Source organism: Salvelinus alpinus, chromosome 19 (assembly GCF_045679555.1).
Source record: "Salvelinus alpinus chromosome 19, SLU_Salpinus.1, whole genome shotgun sequence".
Lineage (NCBI taxonomy): Eukaryota > Metazoa > Chordata > Actinopteri > Salmoniformes > Salmonidae > Salvelinus > Salvelinus alpinus.
Genome location: NC_092104.1, coordinates 41,013,988 through 41,034,576, shown reverse-complemented (window position 1 = coordinate 41,034,576; position 20,589 = coordinate 41,013,988). Strand labels below are relative to the sequence as shown.

Genomic DNA, 20,589 nt, shown 5'->3' with positions numbered 1-20,589 from the left:
AGTACTGTACAAAGTTAGAGGTGTGCTATTTGATAGATTCTCCCGCACCCCCTACCTTGGGCTTCCAGTGGGGAGATCTGAGGTCAACCTACCCCAGTCCCCATCTCGTACTTCTGAGTCCATATTATGGTCCATAGACCAAGTCCATATTATGGCAAGAACAGCTCAAATAAGCAAAGAGAAACGACAGTCCATCATTACAATAAGACATGAAGGTCAGTCAATCCGGAACATTTCAAGATCTTTGAAAGTTTCTTCAAGTGCAGTCGCAAAAACCATCAAGCGATATGATGAGGACCGCCACAGGAGAGGAAGACCTCAGAGTTACCTCTGCTGCAGAGGATAAGTTCATTAGAGTTAACTGCACCTCAGATTGCAGCCCAAATAAATGCTTCACAGAGTTCACAAGTAACAGACACATCTCAACTTCAACTGTTCAGAGGATACTGCGGGAATCAGGCCTTCATGGTCGAATTGCTGCAAAGAAACCACTACTAAAGAACACCAATAAGAAAAATAGACTTGCTTGGGCCAAGAAACATGAGCAATGGTCAATAGACCGGTGGAAATCTGTCCTTTGGTCTGATGAGTCCAAATGTGAGATTTTTGGTTCCAACCGCCGTGTCTTTGTGAGACGCAGAGTAGGTGAACGGATGATCTCCGCATGTGTGGTTCCCTCTGTGAAGCATGGAGGAGGAGGTGTGATGGTGCTTTGCTGGTGACACTGTCTGTGATTTATTTAGAATTCAAGGCACAGTTACGCAGCATGGCTACCACAGCATTCTGCAGCAATACGCCATCCCATCTGGTTTGCCCTTACTGTGACTATCATTTGTTTTTCATCAGGATATTGACCCAACGCACCTCCAGGCTGTGTAAGGACTATTTGACTAAGAAGGCGAGTGATGGAGTGCTGCATCAGATGACCTAGGGCCTCATTTATAAAACTGACTTACGATCCATTTTGATCTTAAGTATGACTTACGCAGAAAACTACGTATAGGTAGTTATTTATAAAACATTACTTTGACGTGGAAACGATCTTATCTCTATGCCAAGTCCGAGTGATTTTCCTGCTGGTTATGTATGGCTATTCTTTTTTTCCCTTGCAGTTTAAGGTCAGACCATTTATTTTTCACATCAGCTACAGTTCTGTCGTGCTGCCCCACCTCGTTCACTGCAGCGGCGACACACTTTGTCAACCCACTATTTAATTCACTGAAAAATACATGTTGCCTGTCTTCAATCTCCTCTACCATCGCCGTGGTCTCGTCTTCCAAAAAGTTTGCTTTTCTCTTTTGGTCCATGGCTATTCCTGACTAAATCCTCATTTGTGCTAGCATTCTATAAGGGGAAATCGCTGACTGTAAGGTACGTTCAGGTGCCGTCAATTTTAAGTTAATTTGAGATTTATATGATCACAGGTGCGTAAGTTACAAATGGGCTTCTTATAACCTGTGTAAGCAAGGTTTTTTATGCTCAGTATCTTTTATAAATCGAACGTAAGCACACTGTCGGAAATGATCTCACAACTAAGTTCTAGTATTTTTATAAATGAGGCCCCTGGCCTCCACAATCACCCAATCACCCAACCTCAACCCAATTGAGTGGTTTGGGAGGAGTTCGACCGCAGAGTGAAGGAAAAGGAGCCAACAAGCATTCAGCATATGTGGGAACTCCTTCAAAACTGTTGGAAAAGCATTCCAGGTGAAGCTGGTTGAGAGAGAATGCCAAGACTGTGCAAAGCTGTTATCAAGGCAAAAGGTGGCTACTTTGAAGACTCTCAAATATTAAATATATTTTGATTTGTTTAACACTTTTTAAGATTCCATATGTTATTTCATAGTTGTGATATGTTCACTATTATCCTCTCTCTAAGCATCCTCTGTGACTTCTAGGAAGATTTTAACCCACAAAATCCCAACTATTCTCCAAGTTTTCACCATTTTAAAGCTTTGGTTATTTTGTTGCTTTGACAACGTCATTTCTGAAGATCATTATTTATTTGATGAGATTAGTAATCAATTTAAGGTCCAAAAACCCTGTCCCTCGTTTTAAAGGGGCAGTGCAGTCAAAAATGGGATGTTAGTTCTTTAAAAATATATATATTTCCACACTATGAGGTTGAATTAACACTCTGAAATTGTGAAAATGATAACACCCTTTTTGAAGAAAAAAACTCCCCTGGAATTTCAGCCTGTTCAGGTGGGATGGATTTTCTGGCCCACAGCATGACATCACAATCTGATTATTCTGACCAATGACCACTTATCTTTTATTTGCATATGTAACCTCCTTCTTTAAATGAGTAAGCAGGGTAGGCTATAGAGCTTAGACGATCCTATCCGCTAATCCGAGCTGTGTATGTAAATCTATTTAAATTTGTATCAGCACGCCCACACGATCAGACTGAGCATTTTAAGTCATCAACCCTGTTACTTTATTTGGCACATAATAGGCACTTACTATAGTCTTTTTTAAATTCTTGAGATGGCAACTGTTTGGTGGAATGACCCTGCTGCCTTGCTCATTTCAACATCTTCTGAAATTCCCATGCAGTACACATGGCTTGCTTCTAGAACACTTGGCTGTAATGTCACCCTAGTCTGCTTGATTTTTCCATAGTATGGTTTCTTCAGTGATGTTTTGTTCTTTATGTTTCTGTTCTTTGATGCCTTGATCAGCCCTCTCCACAGCCAGCAACATTATTTTCTCCAATGGAGATCTGGACCCATGGGCAAATGGAATGGTACGATATGAATGAGAAAGGTGAGAAAGTCCTTAAGCTCATCACTGATTGCAGAGGGGGCTCATTTGGATTTGAGGTGAGAGAACTTGTCATTCAAAATCATTCAAAATTTCTTCCATTCCACAATCAACTACTGTAAATTCAAACAGTATACAATTATTTACTCTAGAATATTAATTTAGTATCTTATAAGCTACCACCACTGGCATGGTTTCAATTCAATGCTAATATTATCCCATGCGATCTTACTTCCCAGAGAGGCCAATGACGCTGATCCGGCATCTGTTATAAAGGCCTGTAAGATGGAGTCAGATACCATCGCCCAGTGGGTGAAAATGGAGGGGGGAGAGATACTGATGAAATGACTTCGACATGGATTGTAATGATCAAGTGACAGAATTGTGACACATGTTCTATAAAGTGTTTTAATGTTGACATTTATACAAAATTAAAGCTGGTCCATGGTTTAATAAAACTAAGTGACATGGTTCATAACACATTTTGAAAGGTCATGACTTAAAAACCGTTCACAGACCCAGAAACACTGCTCCCATTAGCTCCCAGCCCTTGGTTTAGCATGTTCATGCCCAAGTTGAAAGAGATGTAAATCAAGACATGGGTGTACTACTTTCCATCTGAGTCACTGGTGTTGCAGTCTCATCACACGGGCTGTTCTAAAATACAGTGTTGCAAATGTCATAGGCGCATAGTTGAATTGAAATGGAGAGATTCTGACCAATGTGTAACATTGACTGCAAATGTTTACAATATGCAAGAAAAATACAATAACTTATATTTCTTATTTTGCCTTGAGGTCCCAGGTGGGTATATGGCATTAGCAGTTTGAAATAAAATGGTCCTCCACAGCTTGAGGGAATCAGAACAGCAGCAGACGTGATTAACAAAGACAGTATTAAAATGCTGTTGACCTTGGTTAGCTAACAGCTGTCAGCAGGCAGCAGCTGACTTCAGATGCTGTATCAAAAACTCCAATAGTCCTTAGTTTACATTGTTATAAAACATGGCTTAGGGAAATGGCTTATTTTGTCAATCCTCACAGAATGATGTGTAGATTCATTCCAGATATTGTAATAACCAGGATATCTTTGGTTTATAAAAGTTTAGAATCCATTTTGAGAAACATAACAGTTCTAAAAAAGGAATCTGAAATCCAACCAGCAGTATATCAACTGATCAGAAATGTGAAAGAGGGATAGCAAGCAGAGCCCTTATCCGTGCTATGTACTATAAGTGCATGCAGTTTGAAAGTTACGGAAGTTCATCCAGCAAATGGTTGAAAGACTGTTGGAAAATGACATTCCTTATTCCACACCATGAATATGTAAAACAAAATCTACCCACATTTCCATAACAAAACAGCAATTTATGAATGATGTCAAAATAGTTTCATAAGGTTAACCAGAGCAACGTTGAAGGCACAAGTGAAACAACAGTGAAGGAGGAGAGCGCTGAACAATCAAATTGGGAAGAAAACTAAAATCTCACACTATACACCTAGGATGTTGAATTGCGTCTCAAAAACGTTTAAATAAAATACCACTACAAATAGAATCACGATTACATTCATATTACATTCCCAATAGATATTTACAGGAATGATGGTGAAGTATGGGAGTTACAGCCTATCCAGATATACAGTGCCTTCAGAAAGTAGTCACACTCCGACTTTCCCCACATTTTGTTGGTTTACAGTTTAAAATGTCGAGTCAAGTATTCAACCCCTTTGTTATGGCAAGCCTGAATAAGTTCAGGGGTAAACATTTGCTTAACAAGTCACATAAGTTGCATGGACTCACTTTGTGTGCAATAATTGTTTAACATGATTACCTCATCTCTGTACCCCACACATGCAATTATCTGTAAGGTCCCTCAGTGGAACAGTGAATTTCAAACAGATTCAACCACAAAGACTAGAGGTTTTCCAATGCTGTGCAAAGAAGGGCACCTATTGATAGATGGGTAAAAAAAACAGACATTGAATATCTCTTTGAGCATGGTGAAGTGATTACACTATAAATGGTATACAAAAACACCCAGTCAAAACAAAGATACACTTCATATTTTCAAGCATGATGGTGGCTGCGTCATGTTATGGGTATGCTTGTCATTGGCAAGAACTAGGGAGTTAATGATCAAAAAAACAGAATAGAGCTAACACAGGCAAAATCCTAGTGGAAAACCTGGTTCAGTCTGCTTTCTAACAGACACTGGGAGACAAATTCACCTTTAAGCAGGACAATAACCTAAAACAAGGCCAAATAAATCAAATTTTATTGGTCACATACATGTGTTCAGCAGATGTTATTGCAAGTGTAGCTAAATACACACTGGAGTTGCTTAGCAAGATTACATTGAATGTTCCTGAGTGGCCAAGTTACAGTTTTGACTTAAAATCAGCTTGAAAGTCTATGGCAAGACTTGAAAATGGATGTCTAGCAATGTTCAACAACCAACTTGAGAGCTTGAAGAATTTTGAAAATAATAATGTGCAAATATTGTACAACCCAGGTGTGCAAAGCTCTTAAAGACTTAACCAGAAAGACTCACAGCTGTAATCGCTGCTAAAGGTGATTCTAACATGTATTGACTCAGGGGTGTGAATACTTACGTATTACATTTCTTTATAAATTTGCTAAAAACATGGTTTTCACTTTGTCATTATGAGGTATTTTGTGTAGATGGGTGAGAGAATACATTTATTTAATTTTGAATTCAGACTGCAACAACAAATTGTGGAATAAGTCAAGTGGTATGAATACTTTCTGAAGGCACTGTAGTATACCACAATACACTACAAATTAATTCAAATGATACTAACAAAATTCATCTTAAATCTCACAAACATTTGTATAACTAAAACTACCTAAATGTCCACTCCAACTTACACTAGTTTGACCCCACAACAAAGGAAAGCATGACAAATAAGTAAAACGTAACATTCATTAAATATAATAGCAGCTGAGTCAGTCAAATTCAAAACACAAGGAAATTAAACAATAAGTGCTTGCAGTCCCCATACACAAAAAGGTTCACAGTATGCAATTAAAATCAGACTATTCTATGCCTGACATGACGGTATAAACCATTTCTTAAGAATGCGATCAAGAGACCGGAGAGTGAGAGGATCCAGGGACACAGAATGTTTTATCACAATACTTGGTCATTTACTGTAAACCCACATACATTTTTTAAATTTTTTTATGAATACTACAGTACGTACTATAGAATTCCATAGTAAGCGGTAGTATACTATACACTGTAGTATCCCTCAACTATGTGTAGTACTTACTATAGAATGTTCTAGTAAATACTACTGTTCTCCTTTACTGCAGTGTTTATAATATAGTTAACTGTAAATACTACAGTATACACTACAGTGATTTATACCATAGTATACTATAGACTTTCTTCATGTGGGAAGTCCATGATAGGGGGTGTCACTTGTCACTCAGTGCTGTATTCTGTCAAACTAGCACTTCCTCTCAGGCTGCTGCTGCCTCCAATTTAGGCACAGCTTGGAGTCCAGTCACGCTCATATCTTTCTCTAGTGTTGGTGTACAAAATGACCATGATGAGCCAAGGACATAGCTTGGCTGCCTCATGTTTTCCACTCTTCCTTCAGAGTAAACAACTGTCATTATCAGAGGATAGACAGGCCCCCTCAGCAGCAATGTGGCGAGAACAGACAAAGATAACAAAATATATATCAAAGCTACTATGCTTCAATCTCACCCCAACACTGCTGCTAACCCCCCCCCCCCCCCCTCACTTTTTAAAGAAACAATGAATTCTGGCTTTTAAAAATAGGCATTTCTCCCAGAGTTTTCAATTTAGGAGAGGGTAAACCAACCCAAATTTGAGTCACTGAGATATACAATAAGGTATAACAAGATATATTGGTGATAGCCAAGCCCTGAGCTGTGATGTATTACTGTATGTGTGCTTCATGTTGACTTGCCCTGTGTATCTCTCACTGTGCAGTGGGCCAGATGGGCAGGGGGTGAGCCTCTGTGTTGAACACATACTTGTCCAGACTGAGCAGCTCCGGGTCATCTGAGAACAGCAGGTAGAAGTATTTGAGAGTCTCCCCCAGGAAGAAACTCTCCATCTTGTCCCGGGGGCTGGGGTACTCTGGGTCCCGGACGTTGTTGATGGACGTGTAGCCACCAGTAGAAACCTGGTGAGACACACATGTTATTATGTTATCACATGTTGTTATCACACGTTATTATAAGAAGGATGCGTAACGTCTGAGGAATACTAACTCACTTAACACATACGGATTCATCACTCACTTTAACAATGCATTTCTCAGTAGCCTGGTTCCAGATGACTCCTATTGTCATGCCAAACAGATCTGGGACCAGGCGGGTTCATTTACTTACAGTATTTACAGTAGCCTAGACTGGTTAGTTAGTGACTGTGCTCGCTCACCTTGGTATACTTGTTAAAGTTCTGGAGGATCTCCCAGCCCCAGTCCCTGTACTTCCGGTCTTTAGTGAACCTGTACAGATAGAACAAGCTCTCCACCGTCTCAGGGCGCAGGAGGTTGTGTCTGTCTGCAAGCTGAAGCAATGACACACACACCAGAAACAATCATATCAATTGCATGAAAAAAAAACACATACACTTCACAACAGTGAAATAAATAGTCAGGAACCAAATAGCACTTCAGTTGGGTATTGATCACAACCATATCTCTGCTGTGAGTGTTGTTCAGAGCACATCCCTACCTTCACGTCTACATCTCCGATGCTGCCCTCGTGCATGTTAAAGTGGACAATCTCAGGGCTCAGGCCAGTCTCCATCTGGGCATACATCTGGTAGCAGGTCTCCATCAGCTGCTTGGCCAGCTCCATGTGTTCGGCTGGCAGGCCGTGGTGGGCCCCTAGGGCCAGGGTCCCAGGGAGGAAACACACCAGGTGGTCCTGACATAGAGGGGGGGGGGGGGGGGGGGGTGGCAGTGGAGAACGACCATGTCCATGTTACACAATCTAGAGAAAACAACAGCTTTTTCAACACACACTCATCTGGTGTGCATAGTCCGTATCCTAACCATTTTGGGGCTGAACCTGCCATGGGAAAGCTCCCCTACGAAGGTCAGCCTGTTCGGAGAGGACTTCTTCAGCAGGTTCTTCTTCACTCCCTCCAGGGCCTGCAGGTAATCCTCCAGCAACCTGAGGAACACACAGCCACAGCTTTACAGCCAAGCACATCAGTTTATTTGTACTGCTCTGTATAACACAACACTGCTTTGACTGAAAGGAATATGGTCTATAACTACACAAATACTGAGAAGCATAGTCAGCTTAATGGTACTTGCGTAGTTTTCTGTTATTTTATACGTGTCCCATAGAATCCACAACACCAACTGATACAGCACTGAGCCAAGAAAAAACAAAGAACTACTTTAAAACCCAGTACAATAACTAAATCTGTCCTCAAGCTGTGCTGGGTCTGAGAGAGCTGTTCCAACTGAGGATACATGGTTTATAAAGCAGCTCTGAAGACCTAGTTGTGCATGAAGTTCAGCAAATATCACCAGACAGAGTCATGAATATTTCAGTCTTATGCACAGCCTGATACGACATACAGCTGTTCCTCCACATCCACACAGCTTGTCCAGCACTGCAGGTAACAGAGAGACTTGGGCTGTTTAAGTAATCCCAGTTACATCAGGGGAGGGACAGCTCTGAGGAGATCAAACTATGGGACTGTCAAAACATGACAGCAAGCTAGAGCAGGGACAACTCCGCTGCCTGCCCCCAGTACTTAGCAGGGAGCCTAGACAAGATCAGTAGGACCTGAGTGGCTAGACCTGACTCAGAGAATTAGCATCAGCCTAAACCTCATATACAGCCTTGAGAAAAGTAGACCGGAAAGTGTTTAGAAAAGAGTTTGACTCACGCCGTCTCCTTCTTGCCTCCCTGGATCCACTGTTTGAGGAGGTATTCGTAGTAGCTGTCTGCCCGTGCACCCAGCGTGAACATCCCCAAATGGGTGAACTGGCCGCTGTTGGTGTTGATGAACATGGGGACGAGGCCATCCTGCTTCCCCTCCAGCTTGTGGACTTTCTGCATGACCTCGTCCACTGCAGCCTGTAGAAGAAGGGGATGGAGAAAGTCAGTTAAATGTCGTCAGAGATGATTGATAGAGTGCTGTATAAATCAAACCTGACGTCAAATCGAGTCCTGCCATTGGAACATTGCTTTTGAGTGTTGGTATGAATATTACCAACAGATCCTGATACTGTGTTGTGGCTTGGTTTACCTGGTAGCGTGTGTCCTGAGTGAGGCGACTCAGCTCCCTAAATTCCAGCTGGATGCTGGTGACCTCCGCAACAGTGCTGTCCGACGTCCATCGAGGGGGATGGGCCGTACCCTTCCCAATGTTCACATCTGAGTAAGGGATCTTGGACGGGGTGTTGAAGGCAGGCATTAACCTCGTTCCTATATCTTTCTGCAAGGTCATCAAAAAAACAAAACAGAATCAATATTGGTTTTCTTAAATCAGACCCCCTTCTCCCACAGATTTTTTTCTTAATTTCAGTAATTAATTTATATGACCAGCAGCAGCATTAGCAGCAGTCTATGAAAGGGTCTTTGAGAGGCAGAGGGACTGGAGGAGGAAGTGCCAGAGGCCCAGCAGCAGAAACTGTAAGTGCCAGCTCTCTATAGGTCTCCCTGTACGTGACTCACAGCCTTGTCCAGGAACAGAATGTCTCCAGTCAGATGGTAAGTACTCAGCAAGCCGCCCAGGATACGGATGGTGCTCTCAAACAGGTTCACATCCACGTTTTTATTAAAGGACAGCTCTGTGGACACCCAGGTCTTAGCCTCCTCAAACTCTGTCCAAAAGAGGGCAAGCAACTTTAGTGGTCTAAGTCCATGAAAACTCTGATACAGAAGGTATATAGAAAAGCTGGATCATGAATGTACTGTAGGTACCTTTTTTGAGGTTGAGGATCCACATTGTGTCCAGTGCATCAATTAGGGTCAAGCCTAGGCCAAACCACTCTCCATAGGACTTAGACATGGGCCTCAGCTCATCTTTCCCCCAGGCAAACTCTTTGTAGCCCTTCCATGCATGTCTGAAAGCATCACGTACTGCCTCAAGCCTATCGACTTCTGAAACACACGCACGCCAAGATAATAGGCTACCATCCAAGTCCGTTCCAGAATTATGAATTCATTACTTCTATTTAAGTCTCTTTCAGGCCATGCACACATCAAACTCAACGTGTGGTTAATAAACTCAGCTGTTGTTCATGGTCATGAAGGGGGCTATGGAGGGTTTGAGCAGAGAGAGAGAGAGACAGAGAGAGACAGATAGAGACAGTAGAGGCAGAAACATGGCAAAGACCTGGCTCCTTGTGTGAATGGCCCTCTTGCTCAACCGCTGGGACATCCACCTTGTTCGCTGCTTCCTTGGCAGTTCCTCTTTCAGTGGCTTGGTCCATCATGGCCACACGCCAGCTAAACACACATAGGGATCAGTCAAGATGAGAACACCAGAAAACATGTTTATATTTGCTTGGAATCGAGTTGTATATTTTATTCAGATTACGCATCACAATCCACTTCTCTAACCCATGCAATAAAGGTGTATCAGTATGTTGTTATCAATCAGTCCATCAGTTCTCTCCACTGATTAGAGACTAGTCTTACTTAACAAGTGGCTTCTCTCCCTCCTCTTTCTCCACCTGGGTATCTGACACGTTCCCTTTCTTTTGCAGTCGGTTCTGCAGGCTGGGTGGCCCACGCTTGTGGGCTGCCCTCTTCTGCTTCTGAAGGAAGAGACATGATAAAGGGAGGGAAGAGCTTTACTTACTGGATGTTTCAATCCACATATTTTGTCATAGTCAAAGGTTGGCTTTAGTAGTAAAGCAGAGGAGTGGAATGTACCAACCTCTGAAGGTGACTCTGGTACTAGCGGTCGGTTCAGTTTGTCCAACTCAGGTTGGACCTCATGGATGACAGGTTTCAGAGCATGGTCCCCTTCCTCCTTCGCAACAACAGTAAGGCCTGGGGAGGAAGCAGAGGGGAGAATGCTCAGTCTCTGGTGCCTCAGGAACAGTCACCACCATACATTATAACAATTAATTTGTTTTGCTGACCTTACCTCGGAAATGTTCTGTGACACTGGGATAAGTAGAAATCCCACAAACTAACATGAGAGCCACGGTGAAGAGGATTAGGTTGCGCTGCAATCTGGATAACCGTTTCCATTTCTGTGGATATATGGGTGCAATTTGGGTAAGAGAGAAAATGACAAAGCCGTAAGCACAGAGTGAATTAGACAAACACTCAGTTATAATTGACTGCGCTGGCTTGTCCGTCAGGAGAGACAAGTACACGATCAACAAGAAATACAGAAGAATCACACACAGTGTTACATGTCTGATCAACTGCGCCACTATAGTAACATGCTGCTACTATACAGAAGCACTGCAGTGTCGTATTCTTCTGAAAAACAACCACCATGGTGTCATACCTCTACTGACTAACAGTGACAGGTCTGAGCTACAGTCATTTCCTTTCTGAGTGGCTATCACATGATATTATGGTTATGATCACAATTATGTCTTGAGACATTTTTTCATTCAAGTTAGTAAACCATTAAAATGTCATGCTACATTTGAGGTATAAAACATTCAGTGCGATATGTCTTACAGCATATAAATAAACTGTAAATAGTGCATAATAAGTCATCGGATCAGTGTGTGAGATAAGTAAGTTGGTTGACTTCCTTCAGCCATCCCTCACCCTCCAGCAGGACTTTCTTCTCCACTGTTTACTGTTATTATAGATGCCACTTCCTTGTCCAGTGAGGGTTAAAGACACAAAGTCCTCCCTTGATGGTGGGTGCATGTCTCCAGCCCACCCCACGGTGAAGTCATAGGCCCAGTGCTAGAGGGGGAAAGTGGGCTGCCAATTAGAAATGACAGCAGATGCAATATATAGGCGACACATTACCTTCTCTGATACAAACTCAACTGTAGAGAGATGTGCTTTATTAGATCAAAACAGATTAAGCTACTTTTAATATTGAGGACACATGCATACATACATATATGGATCCCTTTGTTTTAATAGAGAAATAAAACAAAGCAATCTAGTTTCGTTTACATTTTGCTGCTGTCACTTATTGCAGCATGTTTGCCACTTGTCCTCACTATTGAAAATATTTCTTACATTTTTTCCTAAACAGCTACTCGAAATACATGACTTTAGTTGTATAATACTGTTTGCCATCTGACGAGGAAGCCTGGAGGCTACTCACTCATGAGTCCTGGCGCAACAGCTGTTAATTACGATGTAAAACATCCGCGCCAACCTACATAATCATTTGCTGGCTGCCAATAAAACGTAGGCTAAAACTACAGACGTTGAATTTAGAAATACATTTCCTTTACATTTTAAACTACAATGTATCGTCTCTTGTGCTCTTCGGAGCTCCCAATTCCAATGTCCTGGATCTTGAGCGAGGCTTGACCGATTCACAGAGCGACTAGAGACCGAGGCATTACAAGGCCTACAGCCTAAAAACAAGCAGTTACACGAGTAAAGTCAATTTACTATAAACGATGAGCATGTCTTACAGGATAAACGCAAGTGTTTGTTTAAAATTATTGCATACCTCGAAGAGAATGATCCTCTACTCAACAGCAGCAGAAATGTCTATGCTGAGTGTCAGGAAAAAGTCATCTGAGCAGAGGCAACTATGTCTGAGAACGATACATTGTAGCTATCGCCTTTCTCTCATGTCAACACTTCGCCCGATTATTTTCATGAAACATCATAGCTTCATTGGTAGTCAATTTTCATTAATCTAATGTAGTCAAATCACATCGCTTTTTAATTACTTTAAGTTTGAATTAAAATGGCTTATATTTTCCACTTGTTTGGATGCTTTTTGGGGAGGGGCAATACCAATTAATTATGAATAAATTAGTACAATACTTTAATTTATTCATATATTTCAGTTGAAACCCCCAAAATGTACTGGTATCTCATGTGCATATTACAAAACATGAGAGAATATGAATGAGAGATATATATATATCATTGAATGGATATTTAAAACACTTGAAAAAAAATGGCCAGCAAATAAATTAAGTAAATCACACAATTTACAAACACACATCTTTAAGCAAAGATGAAACTGAGTAAAAGATACATTTGTCTCTGCCATTGAAGTTCCATAGCATGTTCAAAGCCTGCTGCATGAAATCCAGAATCAATTGTAGGCACATTATCAAGAGCAGCCACCACAAAGTCCCTCCTGGAGTATTTCCATTCGAATCAGAACTGTTTTTCACAGAACTGGGGAGTCATTTTTCCCTTGTCAAAGCTTCTCAGGTTGGGGTTCATGGTAGAATAAAGCCAGGTCAGGGTGTAAAATCATGTGGTAAATTGAGGAGGGACAAAGATAAGCCTCTAGCAGGGACATCATAATAAGGTGCAGTGAGGTAAAAACACAGGAGACACAAAGAATCTACAGAAAACGTCAACTTTGGTATTATTGAATGACCTATATACATCAACTTTGACAACATGTTTTATAGTACCGCATTGTTCCTCTGTATCAACAGACATCAAAACATCACAATTTCACAAATGGTAGTTAGATGCAGTAGCCTATCAGGTGCCGCAAGAAAGCATAAAATGTTATCACCAAATACAATTAATTAATTGTCATAGCTCCTAATAATCATCATTGTATTAGTCTTCCTACTTTTTGACCAAGGGATCAATATTGATATGTTTCTTAGTTTCTAACTTGGGATGTAAGGGTAGAGTGAGCACAGATTTGGGACACATTGTTAAGTTGCGGCAGTGAAGGTTGAAACCACAGTGCTCTTGGTCAAGAACATACCTGAATTAAGTATGGGAATGTTTGTAAAAAACAGAATTATAGCACCATAAACATTTAAGGAAACCGCCATCATTTAAACCAATTACATAAATAAGCATGTTTCAATATCACAAATGAAATCAGTGTACACAAAATACAAAGATACTTTCTCTCAAGAATATCCCTGGCCACAGACCAACCAGTTCATGTTTGTTAACTGGTTAACCTTTGGAGAGAGAAAACAGACTTTGTCCTGTTGATTGGTACTTCTACTTTGTCAATAAACAATTCTGTCATGAGAAGTGGAGAGATGCTGATGCCTTTCTCTGTCTCTTTCCAGTTTCTCTGAGTCATTTCCCCATTAGCTGGAGGTTGTCTGGTGATTGTCTCATTGTTGTCTCTGCTCTTGCCAGTCCTTAGAGGGAGTGTCTCTCTTCCTTTAGCTGAAGCACACAGGCCCGACAGTGAATCCAAACTCCTGTGTGAGGTCACTGCTTCCGAACACTGCCAGATCTCTCAGAGGAAGCAGATCGAGGTCCTCGCTCTCAAACTGGAACCCTGACTCATGACGGTCTCCGGAATCCAGCTCCTCAGAGGACTGCCAAGAAGGAAACAAAGTAAATTACAAGCACTAAAGTGACTCTCTCTTCACCATCCCTCAACAGCCCCCTCCTCTTCATCATAATTTTGCTACACCCGCAATAACATCTGCTAATTATGTGTATGTGACCAATACAATTTGATTGATTGATCACCATCATCATCTAATACAGTACATGGTAATCATTATAGTCTGAAAACATACCCCATAATATCGTAATGTCCCCAGGTAACTTTGTCTTCGTGTGTCTGCCAGGGACTTCACCTCTCTTTCCCCTGGTCCCTGTCTGTTCCCAGGCTGGCAGGAGTAGGTAATGTTCTGACTGGTGAGCCTGCTGTTTAACCTAAGGAACCTCATCTGCACTACATCTGGTCCTGGATACTCAAACTGGGAGAGGGAATGGAGGAATATGTGGTTTCAAAGCATAAAATCAAACCAAGGACACGAGAGCAAGACAGAATCAAGGTTGGATTTGAGCCTCACTTGAAAGCCTTTTTCCATTGAACTCAACCAATGAAATTAGATATTTGTCCCAGAATCCTTCAGCCATGCCTTCATTGGCACCGGAAGTTTGAAAGAATTTCAAACACACATAGCATATGTTATTACCACATGATATAAGATCTGTAGTTCAGAGGGTCCCAGAGCCAGAGGTGTGTGTGGAAGTACCTGAGGATGGAGTGGAGACAGACAGGTCTTTGGTGCTGCAGTGAAGTCACAGTAGACCAGAATGGCATCAGCTGGGCTGCCCTGGTTAGGATCAATGTAATACATCCCTGGAACATGGAACAACCTTCACGTCAAAACTGATCAGGGTTCAATCTCTCTGCTGCTGTAGAGTACAACTGCTCCCACACAAATCTAATAAACATATTGTACATTTAAAAAGTTGTTAGAATACAATGGAGAAGGTGTCACATTGTGATGAAAATAATGAAATAAATGTAGTTCCTGTCAATGTTTCCTCTCGTTTTTCCGACACCAAGCAGATTTCAGGTCTGCTGAGCACACGCAAACTTGAACGTTGTGAAAATCTTGTGCAACTTTCAGGGCGCATTTACTGTGAACACTGAGGCTGCAGCCGCTTTAAGTTACAGTTTCAACAGTGGCCAAGTAGGCTAATGTGGCTACTTGATCATAATGTAGGCCTACCATTAAAAACAATGGATAAAATGCATTCCATAACATTTTAACATGGACATACAGTTGAAGTTGGAAGTTTACATACACTTATGTTGGAGTCATTAAAACTCGTTTTTAAACCACTCCACAAATTTCTTGTTAACAAACTATAGTTTTAGCAAGTCGGTTAGGACATCTACTTTGTGCATGACACAAGTAATTTTTCCAACAATTGTTTACAGACAGATTATTTCACTGTATCACAATTCCAGTGGGTCAGAAGTTTACATACACTAAATTGACTGTGCCTTTAAACAGCTTGGAAAATTCCAGAAAATTATGTCATGGCTTTAGAAGCTTCTGATAGGCTAATTGACATCATTTGAGTCAATTGGAGGTGTACCTGTGGATGTATTTCAAGGCCTACCTTGAAACACAGTGCCTCTTTGCTTGACATCATGGGAAAATTAATAGAAATCAGCCCCAAAGAATTGTAGACCTCCACAAGTCTGGTTCGTCCTTGGGAGCAATTTCCAAACGCCTGAAGGTACCACATTCATCTGTACAAACAATAGTACGCAAGTATAAACACCATGGGACCACGCAGCCGTCATACCGGTCAGGAAGGAGACGTGTTCTGTCTCCTAGAGATGAACGTACTTTGGTGAGAAAAGTGCAAATCAATCCCAGAACAACAGCAAAGGACCTTGTGAAGATGCTGGAGGAAACAGGTACAAATGTATCTATATCCACAGAAAAACGAGTCCTATATCGACATAACCTGAAAGGCCGCTGAGCAAGGAAGAAGCCACTGCTCCAAAACAGCCATAAAAAAGCCAGACTACGTTTTGCAGCTGCACATGGGGACAAATATTGTACTTTTTGGAGAAATGTCCTCTGGTCTGATGAAACAACAATAGAACTGTTTGGCCATAATGACCATCGATATGTTTGGAGGAAAAAGGGGGAGGCTTGCAAGCTGAGAACACCATCCCAACCGTGAAGCACGGGGGTGGCAGCATCGTGTTGTGGGGGTGCTTTGCTGCAGGAGGGACTGGTGCACTTCACAAAATAGATGGCATCATGAGGCAGGAAAATGATGTGGTTATATTGAAGCAACATCTCAAGACATCATCAGTCAGGAAGTTAAAGCTTGGTCGCAAATGGGTCTTCCAAATGGACAATGACCCCAAGCATACTTTTAAAGTTGTGGCAAAATGGCTTAAGTACAACAAAGTCAAGGTGTTGGAGTGGCCATCACAAAGCCCTGACCTAAATCCTATAGAACATTTGTGGGCAGAACTGAAAAAGTGTGTGTGCGCAAGGAGGTCTACAAACCTGACTTAGTTACACCAGCTCTGTCAGGAGGAATGGGACAAAATTCACCCAACTTATTGTGGGAAGCTTGTGGAAGGCTACCCGAAACGTTTGACCCAAGTTAAACAATTTAAAGGCAATGCTATCAAATACTAATTGAGTGTATGTAAACTAAATAAAAGCTGAAATAAATCATTCTCTCTAATATTATTTGGACATTTCACGTTCTTAAAATAAAGTGGTGATCCTAACTGACCTAAGACAGGGAAGTTTTACTAGGATTAAATGTCAGGAATTGTGAAACACTGAGTTTAAATGTATTTGGCTAAGGTGCATGTAAATTTCCGACTTCAATTGTAGCTGTTCCATCATTCAGGCTACAGTAGAAACCAATGTGTGGTGTTCAATGTACAGTAGGCCTATATTCCATGAGACTTTTGGAAAAACATGCAGAGCTTGACATTAACCTGTTTATCTACTTATCCATTAGACACGGAAGTGACTGAACTTGTTGTTTTGTTTGACGCAAGAAACCACTTTACAAAATAAAATGCATTATTATTCCCATACCATTATTACAGAGAATCAGACACATTATGCACCCTCTGTCTATTGGCTACTTTTGCTTATTCAAGCCTGTCTCAAAATACAACACTGCCCCTTTAAGACAAAATAAAATATCTTTACCTGACTTGCTTTTAAATGTACATGTTTTGTGCTCTTGCAGGAAGCAATCACTCCCCAATTACTGACTACAAATTATCTATAACTGGGACTAATAATTTACTAACTAGCAAAGGATATGAACAAAATGTGGACATGTGGCTACATGCAACTCTTGCTTTGATCTCAAAACAAGCTCATCTACTCACGACCACAGCTGTAAACACAGTCCAGTTCAAAGTAAATGGCACATATCCATTAATGGCAATGGTCAATTTGCTATAGGCCTACTGCAGCTCTGACTGTTAATGCCGCACGAGTCTGTGTAGAGTACTGGCTGATTCGTGTGCAATAGAATTCTACTCCCATGTGTTGTGCCTACAACTAAATCTTTTGCATGCTTAGTTTTTTTTCGGTATGTTGCATTGAAAGTAGCTAATATTGCATTGATTTGATCACAATTCCCACAGTAAAGGGAAACGTTGATAGTGTTAACTAAGGGGTAAAACTCTAGAAAGTTGAGTGAAGTTCAATCTCCTGCCTTTCTCCGTGGGCTGATATTTCTTCTGTGGGCTGATATTTCTTCTCGCAGCAGTCCTGGGGGAGCTGCGCGGCAGTCTCGGGCTACTGCGAGCCCCCGCACGCATGCAGCTGCGAGGGAACATTGCTTCCTGTGGAAGAAGCCCATACCGTTAGTGAAGTTGGGCTGGGACAGCCACAGCGCCAAGCAGGTGGTAGCCGGGTGTTTTTTTGGTGCCATCTGGTGGATCTATGAACAAGCACAGGTCCTGGTGCAATGAGTCCAGCAGAGTCTGGATCAGGAGGTAGTTGGGCTTGTCTGACAAGTACATGAGGTCCTGGTCAGGCAGGGGGGGGGGGACAAGGAGGTGTTGTAAGATAAATAGTCATAGCTGAATTGGCCAAAAATGCATTTGAATTCCAAACTGAAATGAAGTATTTGGATTTGCTTTGACAGATCACCAACAACTTGCCTTGAGCTGTGCCAGAGTACGGATCAGAGAGGTTCCAGGAGGTCCAGACCCTGATGTAAAAAAGGAAAAACAAGCACAATATAAAAGTTAAACTCACTGCCCTGGGATGCTTCCTACCTTCAGGCTATGCTCAAACCCTACATCCCAACCCGAGCATTCCGTTCTGCCACAAGAGGTCAGCTCCCGGTCAGCCCAGTCAATGTTCTTCTCTGTCCTGGCACACCAATGGTGGAACCAGCTTACCCTGATGCTAGTACAGCAGAGTCCCTGCAGAGTCCCTGCCACTCTCTGAACCTTACTATGACTGTGATATGTGGTTGTCCCACCTAGCTCTATCTTAAGATGAATGCACTAACTGTAAGTCGCTCTGGATATGCATGTCTACTAAATGACTAAAATGTAGATTGAGTCAAGAATAATTTTAATTTCATTAAATGGATGTAACGCAGCTGGTAATGTGGTGTGACGTGAGGGAGGTCATACTCACAGGCAGGCCTCTCACTCCAACAGGACCTGATACATGTACAGAACACATAAAGGTATGCATAAAAAAACGGAACATATGCGGGTATTTGTATTTAGAGTAATATACAGTTTCTCCAAACAAACCCTATAGAAAGAGAAAAGGAATCACGTTAGAATGTAATTATTCTCTGTATAAAAATCCTACTTTATTTTCAGAAAAGTAAAGGAAATAGCAATAGCATATCACTGAAAAAGGACAACTTACAGGAATTCCAGTTAGATCTGGGGTCCCCCACCCCCCATCAGGACCAATGTCTCCCTACAAAGACAGAAGACAAATCACAGTCAATACAACTCAATAGCAATGCCACGATTAATGTTGCATACTTAACAGAAAACACTGAGTCAAGCTTTCAGAGTAAGACCAAATAGACAGACAGATACTAGATAGTACATCTCACCTGTTCTCCTTTTAGGCCATCGCTCCCTGGCTCTCCCAAAGGGCCTTGTGTCCCCTGAAACAGACACTCAACTGACTCAATACATCATGGAGCTGTGTCCATCATTGAATACAGGAAATGTATAGGGATATGAACATGGGAATGATGGAGGCAAAATGTATCTGTAGTGACTCTAAATAGATCAATTCATGCACAGTACATCTGACTCATGTGTAATACGCTTCTTGGGATAAATGAGAGTACCTTCAGCCCCTGAGCTCCAGGAGGGCCTGTCTGACCCATCTCCCCCTTCTCTCCCTGCAAGTTCAGGGGAAAGACATTAGTCTCACATAGAATGAGCTTCTAGGAACGTAAGGTTCAAAGTGCTGTACTTCTTGAATCATATGGTCACCCTGTTGATGCTTCATATTTACCTCTACTCCTGGTTCACCCATTTCACCCTTCTCTCCTTGTATGCCAGGTGTCCCCTTAGAGGAACAGAGAAAGACAAATATATAGAAACAAGGGTAGTTATTTCCTGAGTTTTGGGGACACAGTGATTGAGTTGTACAGCTAACCACCTGGCATTGAAAAGAGCGCACAGCATTTCCAAAACAGATCAAATTATATGGTTATTAAAAATAACCTATGTAAGGCCCTTGTCTTCCTGGAGGCCCCGTTGAACCAAAATCTCCCCTTTTCCCTGTAGGCCAAAGAAAATGTTAAATCTTGATAAAAATGTTATACCCTGTTGACCTTACACAAAATCTCACCGCTGCAAAACATTAGCAGTGTTTTAAAGGTTAGAAAAACATTATTCTGTATGTTATGGCTAGTGCATAATCAGGCCCGAATTTCTCACAGTCAATAGTGATGACCTTTTCTCCTCTCCCTCCTCTTAAGCCTCTGTTTCCAGATTTCCCTCTTTTCCCCTTACATGGTAAGAAAAACAGCTTTTATAATCAAGAATCAAGATCCATATAAATTGAAATGAGAAATTGTAATATGTGAAAAAGAGATGGCTTTATTCTGACCCTCCTCCCGATGTGTCCCGTCTTTCCTGGATACCCATTTCGACCATCATACCCCTGAAAAGAAAGCAAGCAATCTACAATCACATAGCTACAGTAAATGTAGATGAGGTGGATTTGATATAAGTAGGATGTCAGAGTAGGATAAATAGTGTTACAGAAGTAGATGTAAAGACAGGTGAATGGTGAACCTTTTGACCTTTCTGGACTTGTCTCCCCTCAGAACCTTTTGACCTTTCTGGCCTTGTCTCCCCCTGGTCGACCTTTTGGTCCCTGAAGAGAAAAAAGCTAATGCTGACATATCTAAAAACGCTATAGACATTTATTACTG

At 41.6% G+C, this 20,589-nt stretch overlaps 1 protein-coding gene across 3 annotated transcripts; it reads right to left on the bottom strand.

Moving 5' to 3' along the window:
* Nucleotides 1-3,160: 3,160 nt before the first annotated feature.
* Nucleotides 3,161-20,214, bottom strand: LOC139545595 (endoplasmic reticulum mannosyl-oligosaccharide 1,2-alpha-mannosidase-like). Of its 3 annotated transcripts, none has more exons than XM_071353548.1 (23): nucleotides 19,662-20,214; nucleotides 19,492-19,545; nucleotides 19,249-19,302; nucleotides 19,053-19,106; nucleotides 18,810-18,835; nucleotides 18,323-18,372; nucleotides 18,021-18,187; nucleotides 14,898-15,004; nucleotides 14,433-14,615; nucleotides 12,410-14,225; nucleotides 11,536-11,679; nucleotides 10,892-11,000; nucleotides 10,679-10,794; nucleotides 10,438-10,556; nucleotides 10,133-10,245; nucleotides 9,718-9,894; nucleotides 9,469-9,617; nucleotides 9,041-9,229; nucleotides 8,678-8,868; nucleotides 7,827-7,947; nucleotides 7,504-7,698; nucleotides 7,205-7,336; nucleotides 3,161-6,947 (listed from the first exon to the last, which is right to left on the bottom strand). In XM_071353548.1, exons 11-23 carry the CDS (start codon nucleotides 11,638-11,640, stop codon nucleotides 6,741-6,743), a joined length of 1,923 nt encoding a protein of 640 aa, XP_071209649.1. In that variant the 5' UTR covers nucleotides 11,641-11,679; nucleotides 12,410-14,225; nucleotides 14,433-14,615; nucleotides 14,898-15,004; nucleotides 18,021-18,187; nucleotides 18,323-18,372; nucleotides 18,810-18,835; nucleotides 19,053-19,106; nucleotides 19,249-19,302; nucleotides 19,492-19,545; nucleotides 19,662-20,214; the 3' UTR covers nucleotides 3,161-6,740. The 3 variants fall into 3 exon arrangements, with proteins under 3 accessions (XP_071209649.1, XP_071209648.1, XP_071209647.1); XM_071353547.1 differs by having other exon boundaries at nucleotides 9,718-9,897; nucleotides 18,810-18,932; nucleotides 19,662-20,209; XM_071353546.1 differs by having other exon boundaries at nucleotides 9,718-9,897; nucleotides 19,662-20,209.
* Between the last annotated feature and the right edge of the window lie 375 nt (nucleotides 20,215-20,589).